General features: G+C 48.2%; 1 protein-coding gene across 1 annotated transcript; it reads right to left on the reverse strand.

Annotated features, from left to right (window-relative positions):
- Positions 1-1,978: 1,978 nt before the first annotated feature.
- LARP6 (La ribonucleoprotein 6, translational regulator) lies at positions 1,979-22,452 on the reverse strand. Its single transcript, XM_045073495.1, has 3 exons — positions 22,071-22,452; positions 7,320-7,530; positions 1,979-3,502 (listed from the first exon to the last, which is right to left on the reverse strand). The coding sequence occupies exons 1-3, from the start codon at positions 22,268-22,270 to the stop codon at positions 2,435-2,437; spliced, it is 1,479 nt and encodes a 492-aa protein (XP_044929430.1). The 5' UTR covers positions 22,271-22,452; the 3' UTR covers positions 1,979-2,434.
- Between the last annotated feature and the right edge of the window lie 121 nt (positions 22,453-22,573).

Genomic DNA, 22,573 nt, shown 5'->3' on the forward strand with positions numbered 1-22,573 from the left:
CTGAAGGTTTGGCCAGAGACTTAGAGAGGTCAGGTTCATCAGCAGGTGCTCAGGGACTCAGGACCACTGTGAGCGGGGAGGGGTGAAGTGTGCCTGTAAGGTTCTGCTGAAGACAGCGAGCTCAAGCTTGAAAAAGGAGGAGAGGTTGGATGTCTCTAAGCCTTCCTCAGTTTACCCCATGGCCCCGCATCATTCAAACAGACCAGAGCTTCTCAAGGCTGTTTGCCCATTAGACTCACCCAGGGAGTTTCAAAAACTACTCATCCCCAGGCCTCACCCCAGGACCAGTGACATCAGACTCTCTCAGTGTGGAAACACAGGCAGTTCTGAAAACTCTCTAGGTGGTTCTAATGTGAGGCCGGGCTTAAGAACCAGAGTGATGGAAGAAAGGTTTGTCCTTGGGGATGACCGGAGAGCAGAGTAATGACTAACACCTACAAAGTACTGTTTCATGCATCCATCACGAAAGGCCTTAGATAAGGAGCGGTTTAATGCCATCCACTGGTTGGATGGGAATCTGCGAATCCGAGAGAGAAGTGACTAGCTCAAGGTCAAAGTGTTATTTACTGGAAAAGTCAGGCCTACAACCCAGATCTGTCGGCCCCCAATTCAGGGTTCTTTCCAAAGGCCACACCGGGTAATACCGCAGATAGAAGGCCAAGTTCTTCTGTATTCTCAGAAAAAGATGAGGGTGCAGCCTTTTTACAAAAAGCAATTATGATCCACAGGCATGAATCTAAAAATAGAGTTGCAGCTGGTGTGCTGGAGGGTCAAGGGCCGGAACAGCGTGAAGGTAGCCAGGCCAAGAGGTGGTGGGGCCCAGATGGCCCCACGGCCGACGGGCACTCACGGCGGGGAGGCTGTGGGAAGGAACGGGGAGAAGGTGAGTGGGGCCCAGTGAGGAGCGGGCATGGGGAGAGGCCTGGAGCTGGGCTGGGGCACAGCCCCCGGGGAGAGTGGGGTCCAGACGCAGGCCTTTGGGCCATCTACAGTGGATGGTGATGGAAACAGCAAATCCAAATAATTCCCGGAGGCGCTTACCAGTTAACAGGAATCCCAGGACTTAAGGGACACACTGTCTTACTAACCAGATAATAATCACCCGCCGATTTTTATAGAACTGTGTAATTAAACACACTCTCTTTTTTCCCATTTTCACGACAGCCTGTAGTATTACCCTGCCCCGGCAGCTTCACGTGTAACGCCGCTGTAGCTTCTCACAGAGATACTGGCAGAACAAATGGACGAATGTGTCTAGCAAAATGCCTAGCACATAGGAGGTGCCGAATAAATATTAGCACCTTCTGTGGTTGTTTCTTTTTTGAATGTGGATGGTGAGGTTCAGAGAGGCTGCGTCCCATCTGCTGCTTGGGAGTCTGGGCTCTGGAGCCGGACTGCCAGGTTCAAGCCAGCCCTCCGCATCTAGCCGTCAGGCCCCGACAAGTGAGTTAACCCGCTGGTTTCTTCCGCTGTACAACGGAGAGAATATCTGGACCTTTCTCGGGCGGTTCTGGGGGAACTTACATGAGATGATGTCTGGAAAACTCCAAGCATGTCTGTGGCCTCTAAGCAACGTACAATAATGGTTCACGAATTTCACTCAACAGGACTGGTCGAAAACCCCCCGGACAGCAGGTGCACAAGCCAGCAGGAGCACATAAGCCACTGCTCTTTCCGCTATACCGGGCAGCTTCCCGGGACAAGGGACATTAACCAATGAAAAGGAAGCAGTCGGGGGACCACATCCGGACAGCTTGGTCTCTACTAAGCCACCCTGGCCTGGGTAGGATTCCAACTGTGCTGACCTCTTGGGCTGCTGGAGCCCCACAAGGAGAGCCCCAGGGTTGCCCTGGCTACATTCAAGACATGCGTCTCTGTTGGGCTCCTCAGGGCCTCCTGACTTAACACCCACAGCCTTATGAGACGGCACAGACCTTCATCAGGCCCTACCTGTGACTTGAAGAGCTAGCACTCCCAGTCAGTGTTTTATTATTTATTTACTTGACAGGAAACACACATTTGGTCCTGTGAGATACCATGCTACTGGCTGAACGAATGGCCATTACAGAAAAGAACTCCCATGGGCTCTCTGGAAGGCCCCGTGTGGCCTGCCGAGCACAGCTCGGTTGCTGCGGGGAAGAACTCTGCTGTGAAGAAGAGACCGGCGGCCCGACTGGCCCCGGGGAGCCTCCGTCCCACAGCCCTGCAGGGCCGTGACATTCAGACACATTGGGCATCAGCAAAATAATGGTCATGCTGGTTGTTTTGAACTAGAAGATGTTCTTAAACCCACAGCGTACCAGACAACTTATATACATTACAAATGTATAAATTAAGAGGTCTACATGTATACAAAATCTTCCGATGGGGACCTAATTGCATTCTATGCCATGCCAGGTATTTTGAGGGAGCCGATACGAAAAATAGAAGGTATTTATACACAGGCCCTGCCTCTCTCGTGTCCACCATGGAATCCCCGGGTGTTGTCAGGGCCCCTGGGCAGTCTCAGCACCCCCACGGGTAACCCGTCTGCCGTCTGCATCTTCCGGGACAGCAGAGGGCTCACGCCGGGGCTCCTCTCTGGGGTCCCCATCTCAGCCAGGCGGCGCCTCCGGACCCAGGGGCTGCCCGAGGGAGTGACGCTGCTGTCAGAGGAGTAGTCCATGCACTTGCGGAAGATCTCGGGGCTGGTGCCGCAGTTCAGCCGCCCCTCCTCGGCCAGCGGGGATTTTCTGGAAACGCCTTTGCGTTGAGCCAAGGGGCTGCTCCAGGGACTCGAGCACGGTGAGGCGTTCGGGCTCAGAAAGAGATTCTGGTGGCCAGAAGGGCTAAGCTTGTTGGCGGCCGCGTGCCGCCGGCCGGCCATGGGTGACGTGGGGTTGCTCTCGGGGTCGGAGGAGCTGTTGGCAGAAGACTCGTCCCCCATGTACTGGAGCTCCTCCACTCTCTTGTTCAGGGACCTGTTCGGGTGGCTGCTCGCGGCGGGCTCCTCGTCCTGGTTCTTGTCTTTGAGAGGTTTCTTTTTGGGTGGCTTCATGCCAATCAGGACGGCCTTCATGTTCTCCCTGCCCTGGGACTCTGTGCTCATGAACTCATGGGCTTTGATGGCCGCGTCCACCTCCTCAAACTCCACAATGGCACACTCCTGGGTCCCCACCTGGCTGTACCGGCTGCTGATCCTCCGGATATCGGGGGGCAGCTCCCTCCCAGGTTTGAGGATCCGCACCGACGAGATGACCCCGAAGGTCCCGAAGAGCTTGAGCAGGTGCTCCATAACCTTCTCCTGCACCCTCCCATTCTTTGGCGGGGTGGCCAGGGCCCACGGCTTGGGGGACAGGTGGAGATCGTAGACCAGGAGCATCTTGCTCGGGAGGTTCTCGTTGGGGAAGAGGGGTACGGGGGTGGTCCGCCTCACCTTCCGCTGGTCCTCATTCAGCTCCAGGCTCACCGAGTACTTCAAGGCGTGCGCCGTGGTTCTCCAGTCCCGGGTCAGGTGTTTCACCTGAAGAAGACAAAGCACATCTGGAATGGTACCCACCTGTCCTCGCCCACCTCCTGGGCTCTGTCATCTCTCTCCCTCCTTTCCTCACCCCCTGGAACGCTGGTGGCCAGCATCCTAGCTGGTGGGCTCGGGCATTCAAACATCTAGGGTGCGAACGCACACCCTTTCATGACGTCAAGCCAGGCAACGGTTTAGAGCAGTGCCGTCCGAGAGAACTTTCTGTGGGGATGGAGACAGTCCAGTGCATACACATTAAGTGGTTGAGGCCCTGCGACAAGGCTGTTAGACACCCAAGTCCAAGGCCCAACTCCGGCTGGCAGTAAGACTTGACATTTCCCAGGGTCTCAGGGTCTCAAACGGAGACGCTAATCGTGTCCCCCTCACAGGCTGTCATGAGGATCAAATGACTAAATCAACAGATAGGTATCTACATGCAGACATACATGATACATCCACATACAAAACTCAGAACAGTGTCTAGCTCACAGCAAGTGCTCAGTAAGTATCATGTACTATCATTACTTCAAAGATTACGTGCCACCATTTAGACAGGATTCAGAGATTTTAAACATCCAAACATGTCTCTGAAGTCGTGTTTCTCTGTTTACGCATTTGATACACAGAAAGTTCTAAAAGATCTTTCATGTTCCACTGCAAAATCTCCTGAAAGTGATGTGGGCCGTTCTGACCTGGAATAAAATCCAAGTAGGGCCTCATGGAGAATGATGCAACAGTCCCTCCCTCCGTCCTCCTCCCTGGGTGGAAACTGCACTATATGAAGGCTATGTTTATATTGTAAAACAGTAATTTTCAAGAGGCCCACTTCCGCTGGAGGGAACGCTGGGGGAATGAGTCATCCCATTCCAAGGAAACAGTGGAGGTGGGTGGGGTAGGTAACCTGAGCCAGGAACAGCACGATCACTCTGAGTCCTCTGAGGCCAGGTCAACGCAGGCGCTGTGCAGAGGACCCCTGAGACCCAACAGAAGCTTCCCAGAACTCAAGATCAAAGGCTGGCTAACACTGGGCAGCCCAGGGCGGGGCGGGGCGGAGGGGGAAACCCCTTGCAGATCTCTCGGCAGAGGCAGATGGGGTACTGTCCGCTCTAGCCCTGGTCTTGGGGTGGGAACCACAAGTTGCCTACACCCAGGACCAATGGGTTGATCTCCGTGACACACACCAAGGACAGAGGGTCAGCGAAGGTCCACGCAAAGGGTCAGACTACAGGTGAATGGAGTCCATCAGGGATCCAGCAAGGGGAGAGAAAGATGCTGACCAAAGATACCAGTGAGGAAGGGAGCATTCCGGAGAGGAAAGACAAAGTGAGTGCCAAAGCCTGAAGCCTGAACAAGGAGTGCTCAGGGGCAGGCTGGTGCTGCCTTACTCCAAGGGCTAGAGAAGCTCATGGAAGGCCACATGCAAGGGAGAGGAATGCGGGCACTGGCAAGAACCAGCACCCCTCCAGAGCCAGGAGCAGAGTCCGCTGGGAAATGCCGGTTAAGCCCGAGCGTCCTTGGGCACCATCTCAGACAAGGAGCCCGGAGGTGCTCTCCTAGTGCAATTAACTGGAAGAACTTCCTAAGATTCTCAGAAACTGCCATTTCACTGTTTGTCATATGTGTCTCCTATTATGATCAGTGGGAAAGCCTTAAGAATGGAAAGGGCCTTAGTTGTCATTTTGGAGGTGTTGGGGAGTCTGTGTGTAGTGCCATAGTGGCAGCTTCAACAGAAAAAAAAGTCAGGCTGACTCTTAGGGCCCCTAGGGAAGAAATAAAGGGATGCCCACTGGCTTCTTTGTTTTGGGGTCCCCCACAAACACTTCCATGTGAGGGTGTACTCACCGTTCCCTGGACACGTGTGATATTGCGATGTACTATTTTGATAGGACTCAGGGATTTTAACATTCAAATACTTCTCTGAAGCAGCATTTCTGCATTTCTGCATTTGACACAAAAGATCTTATGAAAGATCTTTCGTATTTCAACACAGCAGCTCCTGAAACTGGTGTCGACGGTTTCAGCTTGGAATCAAACCCAACTTGAGGCCTCACAGAGAATGATGGAACAGTCCCTCTCTAACATATATATCCACTGTTCTGTGTCCCCCTTCCCGGCACGGAGCTGCTGGAACCCTGGCAGTTCCTCCAGGACAACAGCACTAGGAGAAGCTTTTATTCTAATGAGGCAATTCTGGGCCGGCTGCCTGGTGGCTCCTGGTTGAGGGCCTGTCACCAGAAAGACCAAGCCATGGTTAGAAGCTTGGAATTTTCAGGGAAGGGAGAGGGGCAGGAAACTGAGTTAATGTTTGATTGTGCCTCCATGAGGAAGCCTCCATAAAAATCCCAATACCACAGGCTTCAGAGCATTTCCAGATTGATGACTATATCCACATACAGGGAGGGGGACACACCCCAACTCTGAAGGGACAGGAGCTCCCGCACCAGGGCCTCGTTCTGCAGATCTCTTCAGCTGGCTGTTGGTCTATATCCTTTATCACAGCCTTTATTAAACTGGCCAACCTAAGCAAGGGTTTCCCTGAGTTCTGTGATCAATTTCGGCAAACAATCAAATCCAAGGGGGAGGAAGTGATGGGAACCTGTGACTTTTAGCCACGTTGGACAGGAGCTGTGGGTGACCTGGGGGCCTCCTGTTGGCCACTGGCTCCTGAACTGGGGCGGTCCTGTGGGACTAACCCTTAACCTATAGGATCAGATGCTAGCTCCCGGTAGATGCAGAACATGAAGAGCCCCTTCCCTTCTCCTGTACCCTGAAAACTCCTACTCGTCCTCCAAGATCCTATTTCAATGTCACTACTTCTAGAAAGACTTCTCCATCATCCAGGCAGGGTAACTGGCTCTGATGAACACGACTTTGCGCTTTCACTGCCCGAGGTCATCGTTCAGCCCTGCACTGAGCTCTTCCCTTCACTGGACTTTGCAAGGGCAGGGGAAATACCACCTTTGTGCCATCTATCCTGTGCCCACCGCAGCAGTCAGGGTGCAGGATGGATAGGTTTGGTGACTGGATAAAAGGACAGAGCCCACGAGGAGAGGACAGACCATAGCAGCAGGTGAGGCAGGGAACAGCCCCAGCGAGAAAGCTCTCCTCCAGGGCTCTCTGGCAGAACGCACAGGCAGCCTGGCCGGGACCCAGCTGTTACATATCCCGTTATGCAACAGGCCATGCCGTGCTTTTCCATTCTAGTAAATACACGTCCCCCACAGGAGACATGGAGTTCTTACTCCAGCTCGTCTGTCCACTCTCTGAGACGGAGGAAATTCACACAATAGGCCAGCTGCGGGGTCTGCTGCCTACATGGTTACAATCGGGCGCCCCACGTCGCCACACTGATGAGAGGTTGGTCTTACACGGCAATGGCTGCCGGAGTCTGGAAGGCGGTCATCCCTCTAAGTCCAAGGTGCTCCTCCTTCTTCTTATTTATTCAACTGGGCAAGGGAAGAGCCTGTGTATTGCACAGTTGCAAGGCCAGGAGGTGTCTCTAAAGGCGACTGAGTCCTTATGTCCTGGCACAGCGTTCTCTTGGCCACCCACTCGCCTGGCAAGAGTGCCTGAACTTTGCTCAGAACAAGCACTATTATTTCCTAAACGCCACCCGCAGACATCTGTCCCAGCACCCAGGCCTCTTTCGATACTGTGGGAAGATGGTCTTTGTAGTGATCCTAAACCCGTTCTGGATCACTTTTCTCTATTTCAGGCCCCACAGCGGGGGATCGCTAATCACCAGCTATCAAAAAATATTTACAACTGCAACCCCCACCCCCCGAAATCCTCGAGTCAGCTCGTGAGAAGGAAGCCTTACCTTTTTGAAGGACGTGAGAAGCTTGACGCTCACGTACCCCAGCTTGTTCCTCCGCACATGCTTGAGCAGGAAGGCATCCTTCTCTAAGTTTTCATCAGAAAAGTAGAATTCGATCTGGTCCACCAGCTTCCTGATTAACTCCTGGTCCGGGGGCTTCCACTCCTGCTCGCCGTCCTCACGCTCGTTCTCGCCCCCACTCGTCGTGGCGCCACTGGGACCAGAAGGAGACGCCGGGGGTTACAAGCTGAGTTGTTGTCCTCCACACCCCTTTACCCCAAATTTCGTACGTTGACATTCCAAAGCCCTGTATGTCAGAATGTGACCTTCCTGGCAATAGGGCTTTGCAGATGTAATCAGTAAAAGACAAGGTCACACCAGGGTGGGGTGGGGGGGTCCCTAGTCCAGTGTGGCTGGTGTCTTATAAACAGGGAAATCTGGAGGCACAAGCACACCGGGAGAATGCCATGTGAAGGTGAAGGCAGAGATCAGGGTGAGGCAGCAGAACCCAGGAACATCAAGAATTGCCAGCAAACCACCAGAAGCCAGGGGAGTGGCCGGGACCCACCCGTTCCCAGACCCTGGGAAGGGAGAGCTCTTCAGACACCTTGATGTCTGACTTGTGGTCTCCGGAACCATGAGGCAATCAGTTCTGGGGTTCTAAGCCAGCCAGTTCGTGATAGTTTGTTTCTGCCGCCCTAGGAAACGGCACTGGAACACATGTGAAGTGGGCTCCTCAGAGGTCATGATCACCTGGCCCCACGGGGCTGGCTTTTGCCCAGTGGGCAAAGAAATCAAGCTTCTGTTTTTAACATGGGCAGAGGGTCATTCAAGTAACAACACCTTCTACTAACATTCGTGTGCTGCTGTGCCACAGATAGGATGCTTCCCACATTCCCTTCTTATTCTTCCCTCCCTCACCCCACCCTGATTTCTAGAAGATAATTTAGCAGAGTAATTAAGAGTCCCAATCCCAGAGGTAGCCCACGTAGGTTCGAATCCTGCCGCTACCATTTAGTAACTGAGTCAGCTCAGGGGAGGAGCTGCCCTGCTATACCTCAGTCCTGTCATCTGTATATTGGAATGATGAGAGTCACTCTCCTGACAGGGTGGTCAGAAGATTAAATGAACTAATACATAGAAATGCCCACCCAGGTGCCTGGCATGCCCTTGGAACCCGGGAGGTGGCAGGTAGGTGCGTTTATCCCACAGATCTAGGATTGACTAAAACTCAAATTTTCTGTCTCCAAAGCCAGCACACATAATACTTTCCACATTTTGTTGGGACCCTGCCCCGGAATCTGGAAAATATCCCACTCAGCAGGGCCTTCTAAATGAAACCCATACCCACCAGCCGCTCCGGCTGAACAGACTGCCTCCCCCTCTCCCTGAGAATATTAGGATATGAGAACAAGCCAAAGAATTTCTGAGCGAAGCTTCTTTAGGAAGGCAAATATTTCACCAAGGGATGACAAAAACTTCAAAATCATAAACATTCAGGGACTCTGTGAAGATCTGCGTCAGAGTTGACACTACTAATTAGAATCTCTTGAAGGTAAGTTCTCTCTGGCATATTTAATGACCAAATTGAATTAAGTATTATACAATATCAAAAATATCTTATTCAAGAAAAAGGGTTGGCTAAAAATTACTTTCAGAAGAAAACATTACTGCTTTCCTACATGGCAGCTTATAACACGACTATCAGACCCAGAGTCTCCATGAACATGTGCTGAGTAGAGAGAGTATTTCCGAAGATGGATGCAGACACCTAGTCCATCTGAAGCATTCTGGGCACTTCTACTCTGTTGGGAAAACCTGCCTGGCTCCCCAGAGGGTGGCTCATTCAGTTGGGCTTCTGCCTTCGGCTCAGGTCATGATCTCAGGGTCCTGGGATCGAGCCCCGCATCGGGCTCCCACAGGGAGTCTGCTTCTCCCTCTTTCTCTCCCTCAGCCCCTCACCTCCACTCGTGCTCTCTCTCTTGCTCTTCTCTCTCCCTCTCTAATAAATAAATAAATAAATAATCTTTAAAAAAAAATAAAAAGAAGCAAGCAGTTAACATTTCCCTTGGACTGGCATTAAGCCCTTAAATAAAATAATCGAAAAAGGTGTAAGGGGGCTCAGAATGTAAAAGTCAATATTACTGAGATAGTTTAAAGCTGGAAAAGGTACGTACATGTAGGTCCTTCAACTCCAGCAAAATTTTCACTGACTCTTAACCAACCCCCCACCAAAAAACAAACAAACAACAACAAAAAAAACCAACTGTGGAAGAGTCAAGATGAGAATAAAAATGGAATATTTTGGCAGGAGAGAAAATACTAAATAAATCTGTCTCCCGATTTTTCAAATACAGAAATTATAATTTTAGCATAAAAGTAGGCGTTGGTTGATTTTAAAATGAAGAGTTTAGTTATTTGCCTACAGACAGTCTGGAAATGTTTTTGAAATACCACACCAATGTCCCAAGACAAATGTATACCGATTGGGGGGGAAAAATGGTATGAGAGACTAACTTTAAAAGTATGTTTTTTCAAAAGTCTTTTAAAAATGAGGTGGCAGGGCACCTGGGTGGCTCAGTGGGTTAAGCCGCTGCCTTCGGCTCAGGTCATGATCTCGGGGTCCTGGGATCGAGTCCCGCATCAGGCTCTCTGCTCGGCAGGGGCCTGCTTCCTTGCCTTCCCCTCTCTCTGCCTGCCTCTCTGCCTACTGTGATCTCTGTCTGTCAAATAAATAAATAAAATCTTTAAAAAAAAAAATGAGGTGGCAAACCAAGGAAATATATGGGGGTAGCCTATAAGATAAAACAGGTCAAAAGCAACTTAAACATTAGACAAACTGAATATTTTAGAAGTTTCTAGAAGATAGCTGTGATAGCCATTAGTCAGATTCACCCAACATCTAATAGCAAACTCTTTGTCACTTGCCTCCCTTTATTATGGAGGCTATAAAAACAACAAAACAACAACAAAAACAAAGCAAAAAACCAACCTAAATATATACTTTCTCAGCCTCGGTTACAGGTAATAGCTATTTGTCATGGCATGGCCAATAAAACACAAGTGAAAATCTTTTGGCCCTCCTCTTCCCTTTTTATGTTTTGAGTGTGGATGTGATGGTTGGAGCTGTAGCAGCTATTTTACCACCATAAGAAAAAGGCCAGGAGAATTAGGTTGGTCTGATTTATTGATATTATTGGCTCTGATATTATTTAGTTGCTGAACCAATTCCTCTACCTATGTACCTGCAGATTTCTGATTACATGAGAAAGATAAAATCCATTTGGTTAATTTACTTAATGGCTGGGTCTTCTGTTACTTACAAACAAATACTATACAGTAATACTGCATTGAGAAAAGTGGTCCTTTGGGGCCACTGGGTTAAATGGGGGTGGGTGGCTCAGTGGGTTAAGCCTCTGCCTTCGACTCAGGTCATGATCCCAGAGTCCTGGGATAGAGCCCATTGGGCTCTCTGCTCAGCCCCGCCTGCCCCTCTGCTACTTGGGATCTCTCTTTCTGTCAAACAAATAAATAAAATCTTAAAAAAGAAAGAAAGAAAAGCGGTCCTTAAAACAAAGGAAAAGTGGAATAAATCAATGGAATGATTCAATGGAATGAAAAAGGAGAATCAAGATGGACAACACAGATTTTCTCTTTATTAGAGAAAGCTTATCCCCTAACTAGTAGTTAAAATGGACAGGTTGGATACATCAGATAAACTAACCTCAAATGCATGGGGAGGTCTAAGCCCCACGGACAAGGATGAGAATAAACAGGAGGAGCTGCAGTTAGGTGTGGGATAATGACCAGTGAAGAGTTTTGAGTGGACTCAGGTATTGGCAAAACATGTCTAACTTAGTACGACTAGTACTAAGTATCGCAGAGGCGACCAGACCGTCAAAGGGACCCACAGCCTAGTAAGTCTTACTCCCCAACTAAAGTCGTTGTCGCTGTTGGAAGAAGTGAATGCACAAACGAAACACAGTAGAAGGATGGGGATGTAACTTCTCAATTTCTCCAGTGCCCATTCCAGAGTGTCCCGCTCTTCCCAAGGTCTGCCATGGGAAGCCCTTCCTCCCTTCAGATGACTTTATCTCCAACTTGACTGAGAAAAGCAACCAGATTTGCCTAGAGCTCCCTTGGGCATACCCTCCCTCCCCGCAAACTCGTTCTGTATGTCTGGGCCTCTGCCAAAGCCTCCATTGGCCGTATCCAGGTGCCTTTGCTCCACCTTGGCCCTCTGGTCCCCGCTGCAGGATGGGGCAATGGACCACTTCCTTCTCAGTACTCCTCCCGCTAGGCCTTGCTCTTTTCTGATTTTTCTCCCCCATTTAACTGTCCTTCTAGTCTACTCACTCTGCTCCCATTTCTCCAAAGATCTATCCTTGATTCTTTGTCCCCGGGTGGCCTCCCACTTTGGCCCCTGGATAGCTCATCCAAGTCAGATTTGCCTCCTCCCACCCCTCCACCCTCCTCTTCCTCCTGGGCCCCCATCCTAAATTCCTAAGTGCCTGCCCGATGCTTGCTTAGAAAGTCCTAGCACTCCAAATCCAGTATGCCCAGAACTGAACATCACCTTCTGCAGAGCTGGGGAGTACTGAAGAAGCCTAGGTCTGCTGAGGGACATTCCATCTGGGAAACACCTCTTCTTTTCATAGTCTTGCAGTAAGCAATCCACACTGTGTTGGGGGCAGGGGGAGGAGGAGTGGGGTGGGGCGCACAACTCTGCACCAGTTCTTTGCACCCAGTGAGCAGACAGGCAGGTAGCCAGATTCCAGAGCAGGTGGGCAGTCCTGGGGAGGTGAAATAATCCCCTATATAAGTGTAGGGGTGAGCTTCCTGTCCCCTAGGACCCTCTCTCTGCATGGGTGCTGTCAGCAGCAACTGTGCATCTCCAAAGGGGGATCTTGGAAGATAGGCAAGGCCCTTTTGCATATCTGGAAGCACTCTGCCTTGTCTCCTGGTTCCTGCAACAGCCTTTGAATGAAAAAGACCCTGTATCTTTTACGAACATCAAAGAAGTTTATATCCCTTAAATATGAACGTTGGTAACTGTTGGTAACTGTCCTGTAAAGACTATGTATCTTTCCTCTCAAACTGCCCCACTAACTACTTTCCCTATTCACTCTTCTTTGCATTTAGACTCAAAACCCCAGATGCGTCTTTTAGCCCTCTCTTTTGCCCCCACACCGAGCCAATTATCAAGTGCTGATTTTATTCTTCAGTGTCTCCCATCTGTTCTCTTTTCCATTCCAACTGTCCTCATTACTTCTCCCTTGGACACTATTAATAGTTCATCAAAAATGAATCTTAAACATTAAAATAATACATACACGGAGCAAAAAAATAAAACAAAATAGCACTTAACTTAAAAAGAAAGCAATGAGGGGCACCCGAGTGGCTCAGTTGTTAAGCATCTGGCTTCAGTTCAGGTCATGATCCCAGGGTCCTGGGATCAAGCCCTGCTTCTGGCTCCCTGCTCGGCAGGAAGCTTGCTTCTCCCTCTCCCACTCCCTCTCTGCTTGTGTTCCCTCTCTCACTGTGTCTCTCTCTGTCAAATAAGCAAATAAAATCTTAAAAAAAAAAAAAAAAAGCAATGATTCCCCGTTCTACCTCTCCTCCCTAGAGACAACCTCTATTCAATCCTTTCATTCTTAGGAGAGTTGCCTGTGGTTCTATAAAAATGTTCATGATTCTATTTCTCACTTGCCAATTTTCAACGTTCTCTATTCATTTCCTATTATATAAGGTGAGGACTTGGGTCACTCATCTCCCAAAGCCTCTTCTTCTAATTTTTTAATATTTTATGTTATTTTTATTAGCCTTCTAATTGTTTTTAAAATAATAAAGTTAAAATTCTCTCTTATTCCATCAATATTAGATGATATGTCTCGCTTCCTCCCTACCTTGATGTGCGTGTTATAACCCTACCTTCTTCCCCCTCCTTCCACTTCTAATCTTTCAAATTCTATCAGATGTACCTTCATTTTATTTTATCATGGTTCATTATGCTTACATTCTATTCTGTAACTAATAGTCCATGTTTTGTTTTTAGATACTGAAAGTTGAAAGCCAATCCATTGTCTTTTATTTTTTTTTTAATCTTATTTTTTTTAAAGATTTTTTATTTATCTATTTGTCAGAGAGAGAGAAAGAGCGAGAGCGCACAAGCAGGGAGAGCAGCTGGAGAGGGAGAAGCAGGCTCCCTGCTGAACAGGGAGCCCGATGTGGGGCTGGATCCCAGGACCCTGGGATCATGACCTGAGTTGAAGGCAGACACTTAACTGACTGAGCCACCCACGTGTCCCTACTGTCTTCAACTTTTATGACTACAAACATCACTCTGTGCAGGGCTAAGTCATTTGCTAAGATTACATTTCTTTCTTAGGGTCTTATTAGTTGACTGACCACTTGGATTGATCTGTCTCCTATCCTCTCTTTCATATTGTCTGTCTTTGCCCTTGTCTTTGATGTACATGGCAAGAGATTTCTTGACATTATCTTCTCATCTTTGTTGATGAGTTGCTCAATTTCAGAATTATGTACTCTGTAAGAACTCTTTTATGTCTTCAGAATATTTCTTTTTTTTTTTTAAGATTTTATTTATTTATTTGTCAGAGAGAGAGAGAGAGAGAGAAAGCACAGGCAGACAGAGTGGAAGGCAGAGTCAGAGGGAGAGGCAGGCTCCCTGCGGGGCAAGGAGCCCGATGTGGGACTCGATCCCAGGACGCTGAGATCATGACCTGAGCCGAAGGCAGCTGCTTAACCGAGCCACCCAGGCATCCCCAGAATATTTCTTTTAAAAAACATTCTATTCTTGTTTTGTGGATGCAATATAGTAAATTCTCTCTCGGATACTAACCAGAGTGTGTGTGTGTATAGACATATAAGTATACATAAATACATATCTTTGTTTCCAACAGCATCACCTCTATATCCTCTGGGATCAGTTTTCCACCTAATATCATGTAATTGGTTTTCTTCATGTAACTGAGAATTCATCTTTTTCTTTATTAAAAAATTTTTAAACAAACTTACTTTAGAATAATTTCAGACTTACAGAAAAATTGTGAAAGTAGTACAGAGTTCCCATATATCCTACATCAGACTTCTGTATTTCGTATTTTGCATTAGTATGGTACATTTAATGAATTGTTATCAATACATTATTATTAGCTAAAGTCCAGATTTCCAGACTATTAACTGAAGCCCAGATTATTCAGATTTCCTTAGTTTTTTTGTTTGTTTGTTTGTTTTGTTTTGTTTTTACCTACTGGCCTTTTTCTCTTTCAGGATCCCATTTAGGATTCTATATTAGATGTAGTCATCATGTCTCCCCAGGCTCCTCTTGGTGGAACAGTTTCTCAGGTTTTCTTTATTTTTAATGACCTTGACTGTGTTGAGCAGTCCTGGTCAGATATGTTGTAGAACGTCCTTCATTTGGGATTTATCTGCTATTTTTTATGACTGATTAGATGGTGTGTCTGGGTTTTAGGGAAGAGGACGACAGAGGTAAATTTACATTCTCATCACATCATATCAAGGGGACTCTCAACATACCTAATCATTGTAATGTTGACCCAGGAGTGTTATCTGGTGTCTTCACTGTGAAGTTACTGCCTTTCCCCCCACCTTTCCTACTGTGCACTTTGGAAGGGAGTACACGGTCTACACTTAACAAGTAGGGAGTTGTGCTCCATGGCTATTCTTTGTGAAAAGCGAAGGTAGGTCTGGGTTGCTTTTCCTTGGTGGGTTGAGTAGGTTCCCTCCGCAGTAGTATACTGCCATTGTTTTTCTTCCTAGGTGGTTCTACAGACCTGGGGGTGGGGTGGGGAGGCTTCACTTGCAGGCAGACAGGCAGGTAACTACTAAATAGGGGCTTTATATGGAGGAGGATTTCCTCTGCAGGTACTAGCTCTACCTTAGCTGCCTGAGCTCATCGGTTAGTTCATTCAATTCCTTTAGAAAATAATTCTATTTCTTCTTTTTCTCCTTGAAAGTGAATAATATGTTGGTTGCTACTTTTCACGATCTGGCAATTGTTCTAAAGGCAGAACTTAAATCACCTCTCAGATAGCAGCATCCCTTTTAATCCCCGCATCCTTCACACATTTCCTAACCAGAATCTTTCTAGGGTTCGGTCTTCCCACCTCCTCCCACCTCCCCCCACTCCACTCCTGTTGTATTTTGGCTTAAGCCTCTTCCACTCTGTGCCTTATTACACATTTTGAAGAACAGCTATGTTCGTTCCTCTACTTTAATTCTAATACTAATGTTTTCTATTTTATTAAATAAAATCCAAAGTCCTTAGCTCTTCTTTCAGATTCATTTCCAATCTGGCAGTCACCAGCTTCTGAACACATTTCTGTCTATTTTCTTTCAGATCCTTTGCTCTAAAACAAAAGCAAGTGAAAGACGAATAGGTCCCGTACGTGTTGCAAGGTTTCTGGACTCTATCGCTTGGTGCACGCTGTTTCATCTCCTTGAACGTCTGGCCTCCGTCTTTCAGGTCCAAATCCTAGCCATATACCAAGCTCCAACTCAAATGCAACACTCCCTGGAAGGAAATAACTTCAACCTCTCCTAACACTTGTCCGTACTTGTATCATAGCTACTATGTGCATATCTAGTTAATGCCCTGGACCCTCATCCCCTGGAGGGAAGGATTCACGTTGGTTTCTTTCATTCTGGCAACAACCCAGAGCCTCGCACATAGTAGGACTTTACAAAGCATCGCCAAGGTAAAGTGAATAGCTTCTGTAAGGGCAAATCCCACCTATCAGGATTCTCTGAGACAGGAAGTATGGTTACTGACAAATATGTCATGTGTGGCCTTTCAAGAGAGCTTTGAAAAAAAAATGTACATTTAAGTTTTATGTTTATATTATTGTTTCCTTTTAAATACATCATTGTAAATTGGGGATACTAATGTGTTTTTTTTTTAATAGCTGTAAACCTGCTAGAAATGAAAACAAAAGGTAGAAATAAGGAGGTAACATTTCAAAACGGAGGACTGAGCTCCATGGGTCAGAGTTGAAATATTTATCATATTTGTAAATGATCTAGAGAAAGAAGTATAGCATAAAATCTCCCGGATTGTCTTTCTCATGAAATATCAAGATAATCTGGAGATATTAACTGAATGGTCAATCAAATGTCATCGTATGAATAAAAATACCCAAAATAAAATGGTTGAATAATGAGCTCCTCATTGTCGTTTTCAACACAGAAAAGATTTCGTGGCCTCATCATCTATCCTTGCGCATGGTCTACTATGGTACTTTGGCTGCCAATACCAGGAAAATGGTGGACAGCAACCAGGTGGATATTGAACAGAAAAGAGAAAGCACCATTTATGAAAAACACCAGGGTTCAGTACAATCTGCGTATAATCCCATTTGACTTGATTCTAGAAAAAGATAATGAATCTGAAAAGGTTCTAAAGGCAACCAAATTGATAATGCAATATAAGAACACAAGGACAGATTCAAAAGATAACGGTTTTTCAGAGAGACAACTTGGAAACATATATAAATATATGTAAATATATTTATATAAATATATAAATGTTGGAGATGTGCCCAACTTTGGAAAGGCATTATGGGAATAATTATATTTTGGATGCTACTAGCGGAGGTCCATGCTATGTCTGGGTGGCCCATGGGTTTTTATAGACTTATTACAGACATCATGACGCTCTTATCTTACCTGCTGTTCTAACATGCTATTCTGGCATAATTTCTAGGGCCTGGGAAAGGATCAAAAGCAGTGGGTGTCTTTACAGGTCTAAATAACGGTTTGTGGTGTAAAGCAGAGATTATGTATGCGAAGTCCTTAGTTCCTCATCCAATAATAATACCAATAATAATCCAATAATACCAATAACTGGTATTAATAAACGGAGCCTTTCACTATGGTCACCCAGAACAGAGAAAAGATAGCTTGTGCAATGTCCCTGAAACATCATGGGGAGAAAGGAACCTAGATGTTTCTGTTTGTTAAATGAAGGTATGCTTCCATGATTTTATTATTCATGCTGACATTTAGTATTATAATTTTAAGTCATTTTTACACATTGTAAGACAAAATGAGTAAATATGTTAATGCTGTTAAGAATCAAGACTGTCAGTGCAAAAGAACAAAAGAAGTACAACAAAAACCCTATAAGGTCAAATATGAATTAGAATCATCAATATAAACTTATTTTTTTTTAATGTATTTCCTAGCACTATTGAAAGGGCCTAAAACCAATGTTGCCCCAGTGGAAATTAGCACTCTTAATTCTAGGTCTTGGTTTCTAAATACCTTTCCACTAGTATTTGAAAAATACTAGCCACAGGGATTCCTGTGGAAATGGCTGGATCCCATGACCCAGGTAGGAAAACTACAAAGTAAGCCCAGAATATCTAGCATCACAAAGCAAGAAAGTGCTCAAAAGACTCAAGGGCATGTTCTAAAAGGCTATATGCTGAAGCCAATCTGAAAGGCTTTCACTACTGAATCAGGGACATTGTAAACATCAAAAATAATTATTGTAACCAATTTTTAAAAAATGAATAACAAAAGTCCATGAATCGAGGAGGGCCGAAAGGAGGGCTCTAATTTAAATTATTTGATGTGACGATTACACCCACTCCTCTCTTTGAAAACTGGTCATTAAGCATTTATGTTGCCTCCTTAGAAGGGATTCTTGTTCAGACCCAGATGATGAGGCAAAGCTCTCTTACATACAGGAATGCCAGCTAATCAATGTACAAAGGATAATGAAATTAGAAAATCACCAATCTGTAATTCCCGAAGAACTGACTCAGGCAAGGATCACCAGTGGATGCTAAAACCATTAGGTAAAAGGCCTCAGTGAAAGAATATTCGCAGGACACCCACATATCACTTGTTAATTGTAAGGGGGAGAGACATACCCTCACAATGGCGAGATCATCTTAGTCAAGTGGTCAAATTAGAGCACCACTTTGGTGAAAGCCACCTGCGGTGATGCAGCAAAAAGTCTGTGGCATTGCCCTGAGGTGTTCTTGCCAAAATGTTGAATCCGAATTGAATCAAGCCCTTAGTCTACCTTCCGACTGATAGGAAACACAGGGTACAAAGGAGCAAGTTAAACTAGACGATCAGAACAAAATCAGACCAATTCCAACTGGGAAACATTCAACAAGACATCTGGCCTCTTCTTTCAAAATAGCAGCGCATTTAAAGAAAAAAAAAGTGTGAATGTTCTAGATTAAAAGATTCTGAAGAGACATAACAGGCAAACAGCACCACCTGGACTGGATTCTGGTTGGAGGGGGAGAAAGAAACATGTATAAAATACAATGTGGGATGCTTGGGGCAGGGGGAGACCCAAATATGGAACTTGGCTATAAGATCATTTTAGGGATTAAACTACGGAATCATTGTTAATTCTCTTAATTGCAATAATAGTATATGGTTTTACAGGAAGTGGTCATTAGTAAGAGCTCTCAAAGTGCTGAGGGTACAGTAAGTCTTGTGTGTATTTTCAGTCGGTTCAGAGAAAACCGCCCATAAGTCTATCAAACAAATAGGGCAAAATACTAACAACTGTTAAATCCAGGCAGTAGATATACCAATGCTCACAATACTACCCTTCCACATTTTATGTTTGAAATTTTTATTTCGAAAAGGTGAGAATAAAAAGAAAGTCACCTTTTTGGTGAGAGAGGTGTGGGGAGAAGACTAAAGAACATTTTTCTTATTTCCACGTGTTGCTGGGACCCCAGGGTAAGGCCAAGTAGTGGGCTGAGTACAGGTGGTAGAGCGAGGACCAAGGTGAGGTCACGGGCTTCAAGGATCTCACTATCTTGTTGCGTGAAAACTACGCAAATACTTCAACCCAATGGCACGATGCAATGGCAGAGACATGCATTCGTTCAACAAATACTCAGGAGCACCCACTCTATACCAGGTGCTGGGGATACAATGAAAGCAAGGCAAGCATGGCCCCCAAATCCATGGTGCTCACATTCTTGTGAGGGAGACAGAACTACACGATTACAGCCGAGGTTAATGCTGGGTGTAAATCGTGCAGAGCACTATGGCAACTCCAAGGACGGGAAACAAACAGCTTTGGGGTGGGGACTGGGGTTTGGGGGGGACAAAGAAGTGAAGTGTTTTTGTTGTTTTAGTTTCAGGGGTAGAATTTAATGATTTATCAGGTGCTTAGAACATCCAGTGCTCATTCCATCATGTGCCCACTCAGCCGGCACCCAGTTCCCCCATCTCCCACCACCTCCCCTCCAGCAACCTTCCATTTGTTTCCTAGAGTTCAGCATCTCTTATGGTTTGTCTCCCTCTCAATTATCATCTTATTTTACTTTTCCTTCCCTTCCCCATGTTCATAGGTTTTGTTTCTTAAATTCCACCTAGGACTGGAATCATAGGGTATTTGTCTTTGTCTGACTGACCGATTTCACTGAGCATATCCTCTTGTTCCATCCACATCATTGCAAATGGCCAAAATTTCATTCTTTCTGATGGCTGAGTAATATGCCACAGCATATATACACACCACATCTTCCTTATCCGTTCCTCTGTCAACAGACATCTGGGCTCTTGCCGTAGTTTGGCTATAGTGGACACTACAGGTATAAACATTGGGGTGCACGTGCCCCTTCGAATCATTAGGTTTGTATCCTTTGGAGAAATACCTAGTAGGCACAGTGAAGTTTTAAGGCTGACTAGAGATTGATCAGGCAATCAGAGAGACCCGGAGGAGGGAGAATAAAGGCGTGCAGACTGCAGACACAAAACTGTACCCTATTTTCTGGAATCTAGAGGGGTTAGTGCTGAGGGAGCACAAATTACTGAGACAGCCAGGAAAGGAGCCATAGGCCAAGGGGATGAGGTGGGTGGGTGCCACATTTCAACAAACAGGAACTTGGGCTTTCTCCTGAAGGCTCTGGAAACTGAGAAATGGCCCCATGGGGCAGGGGCAGTTGCTGTGCCAGGCCGGCCCAAACAGGGGGACAGCACGGATCCTGTCCTCGGCTGCATTCTCCTGCTCTGGATGTCTGCCTACTGGGCTCTGTCAGCTCCACTACCCAGAAGAGCTTCCAGGGATTTTCTGGGGTCAGCTCTCTGCCAGTGGGCAGCAGGAAATGCTTCAACTCGAAAGCTCCATGAGACTCCAGTCCCTGGAGTTGGGAAGGAAGGGTGGCTCTGGAGAGAGAGTATGGGGGGTGGGGGCAAGAAGCCCACCCAAATGAGGATCATGTTCTCCTACTCTCCACAGGGGGCTCTTTCCAGGCTCAAGAAATAAGTAGGGCTTTAATGCCTGCTAATGGTGCGATCCCAAAACTTAGTCCCAGTATAGGGGGGAGCTCTTCGCCACAGTCACAGGCAAATGAAATCAGAAACATCAGGCACTCTGAGCTCCTTTACATAACCTCTGAAATTTTTTGTCTAGGTGGCCGCCTTCTCCTGGAGATTGAGATGTCAGTAACTATGGACCAATTATTTTTATTCTCAGCATGGAGCTGAACCAATGCGTGAGTGAATGAATCAGGTTTTACAGTATATAGAGGGCTGACGGATTTACTGTAGCTTCTGTATCATCTGCTCATAATTTGGTGTTTCTGCTTTCAACTCTGGTGCTGGACTTTCCTCCTTGGATCCCTCTGTCTTCACTGAGCTGTTCTGAATCTCTGGGTACCTACCTCCAGACCTCTTCCACTGGGGAAGGGTCAGCCAAGGATGGGGAAGGGCTCCCATCCCAGTATCCTCACGCCCTTCAGTTGAGCATTCTGCCAATGAAGTAAACATCCGCCTGCCAGGGAATGACCCTGCAGAGCCCTGACAACTGAAAACATGTGCCCAAACCCTGAAGAAAGAGGGTTCATAGGAAGTTCCTGTGGGCACTTCTGGGAATTCTACCATTGCTCTACTCTGCGGGCTAGGGATACTCCATACTCTTATGTCCTTTCAACCACAGGAAGGAAACCACAGACCCCAAAGGTGCTGGCGTTGGTGGACACAAGTCCAAGGTCTCCGGCTGATGAAAGACTCAGGGCCCAAAGGCACGGTTAGACAGGTGGCTTCCTGTGCCCTAACAGCTCCACACTGCCCATCACTCAGGAACCCAACTAGCAAGGCAGCAAGATGATGATGCAAGCATAGAAGTCAGGTGGGGGAAGCTGCGTGAAAATGGGAATCCCCGGCCCGCGAGGATGCAAGCAACAAGACTTGAGCTGATTCCAAATCAGAGCAGGAGAGCTCTCCGCACCACGAAATCGCTCCTCGGATGCCCCAGCAGCAAGTGTCAGCTGGGCCTGGGCTGCCTCCACCCATTTGGGCTGACAAGGGGACAGGAGGAAGGAGGCAGTGAAGGCTCGGTGGGGCCCGTCTCAAGGGGAGGTGGGCCGGTCTCGGAGCGGAGGACCCGGCCGGGATCGGCTTTGGGGAAGGTCCCGGGGGAGCGCGCGCCCGGAGAGCCTCCTCCGGGGGGAATAAGATGGCCAGGATGGCCCAGGAAGGAATTCCTCCCGGGTCCCAGGGCCTGTCCCCGTCCAGGCCCCTCAGAGCCCCGCCGCCAGCCCCGGGAGCTCTGCTCGGGCGACACCAGCCACCGCCGAAAGCAGGTTCTGCCCCCGGGAGGACGCCCGGAGCAGCGGCCCCGAGCCGGGGCTGCCCCGAGCGGCTCCGCCCGCGGAGTTGTCCCCGCGCTCCCGCTCGGCCGGGACCCGGGGCGGGCTCCCCTCGGCCGGGCCGCGCCGCCGCGCCTACCTGTGCCCGCGGCTCGGCTCCTCCTCGCTGGCGCTGCCCCAACCGGGGCTCAGGTACCGGGCCGGGTCCCCCGCGCCGCGCGCCTCCGCCCCCTCCTCGTCGTCCTCCGGCTCCTCCACGTCTTCGGCCTCCTGGATGGCGACGCGGATCTGCACCGCGGTCTCGGGCCCGGGCAGCGCCTCCTCGCCGGCCTGGGCCATGGCTCGCGAGCCGGCCGGGAACGCGGCGCCGCGGCTGCCCGCGCCCCGAGGCCCAGCCAGCCGGGCGGCGGCGACTGCGACGAGGGGGCGGGGGCGCGGCGAGCGCGCCCGGGAGGGGACGGGGGTCGCGGTGCCCCGCCCCGCGCCGCCGCCGCCAGCGCTGCCACCGCCCGGGCAGCCAGCCGCCAGTCGCGCGCCAGAGCGGGCGGGGCCGCGGCGGGGGAGGGCTACTTCCTCCGCGGGCCCCGCGCACCGCGCGTCCCGCAGAGATGCGTCCGACACCCCGCGCCTCCCGGGCTGTCC

Source organism: Mustela putorius, unplaced genomic scaffold (assembly GCF_011764305.1).
Source record: "Mustela putorius furo isolate JIRA1106 unplaced genomic scaffold, ASM1176430v1.1 tig00537243_pilon_pilon_pilon, whole genome shotgun sequence".
In the NCBI taxonomy this organism is placed as follows: Eukaryota; Metazoa; Chordata; class Mammalia; order Carnivora; family Mustelidae; genus Mustela; species Mustela putorius.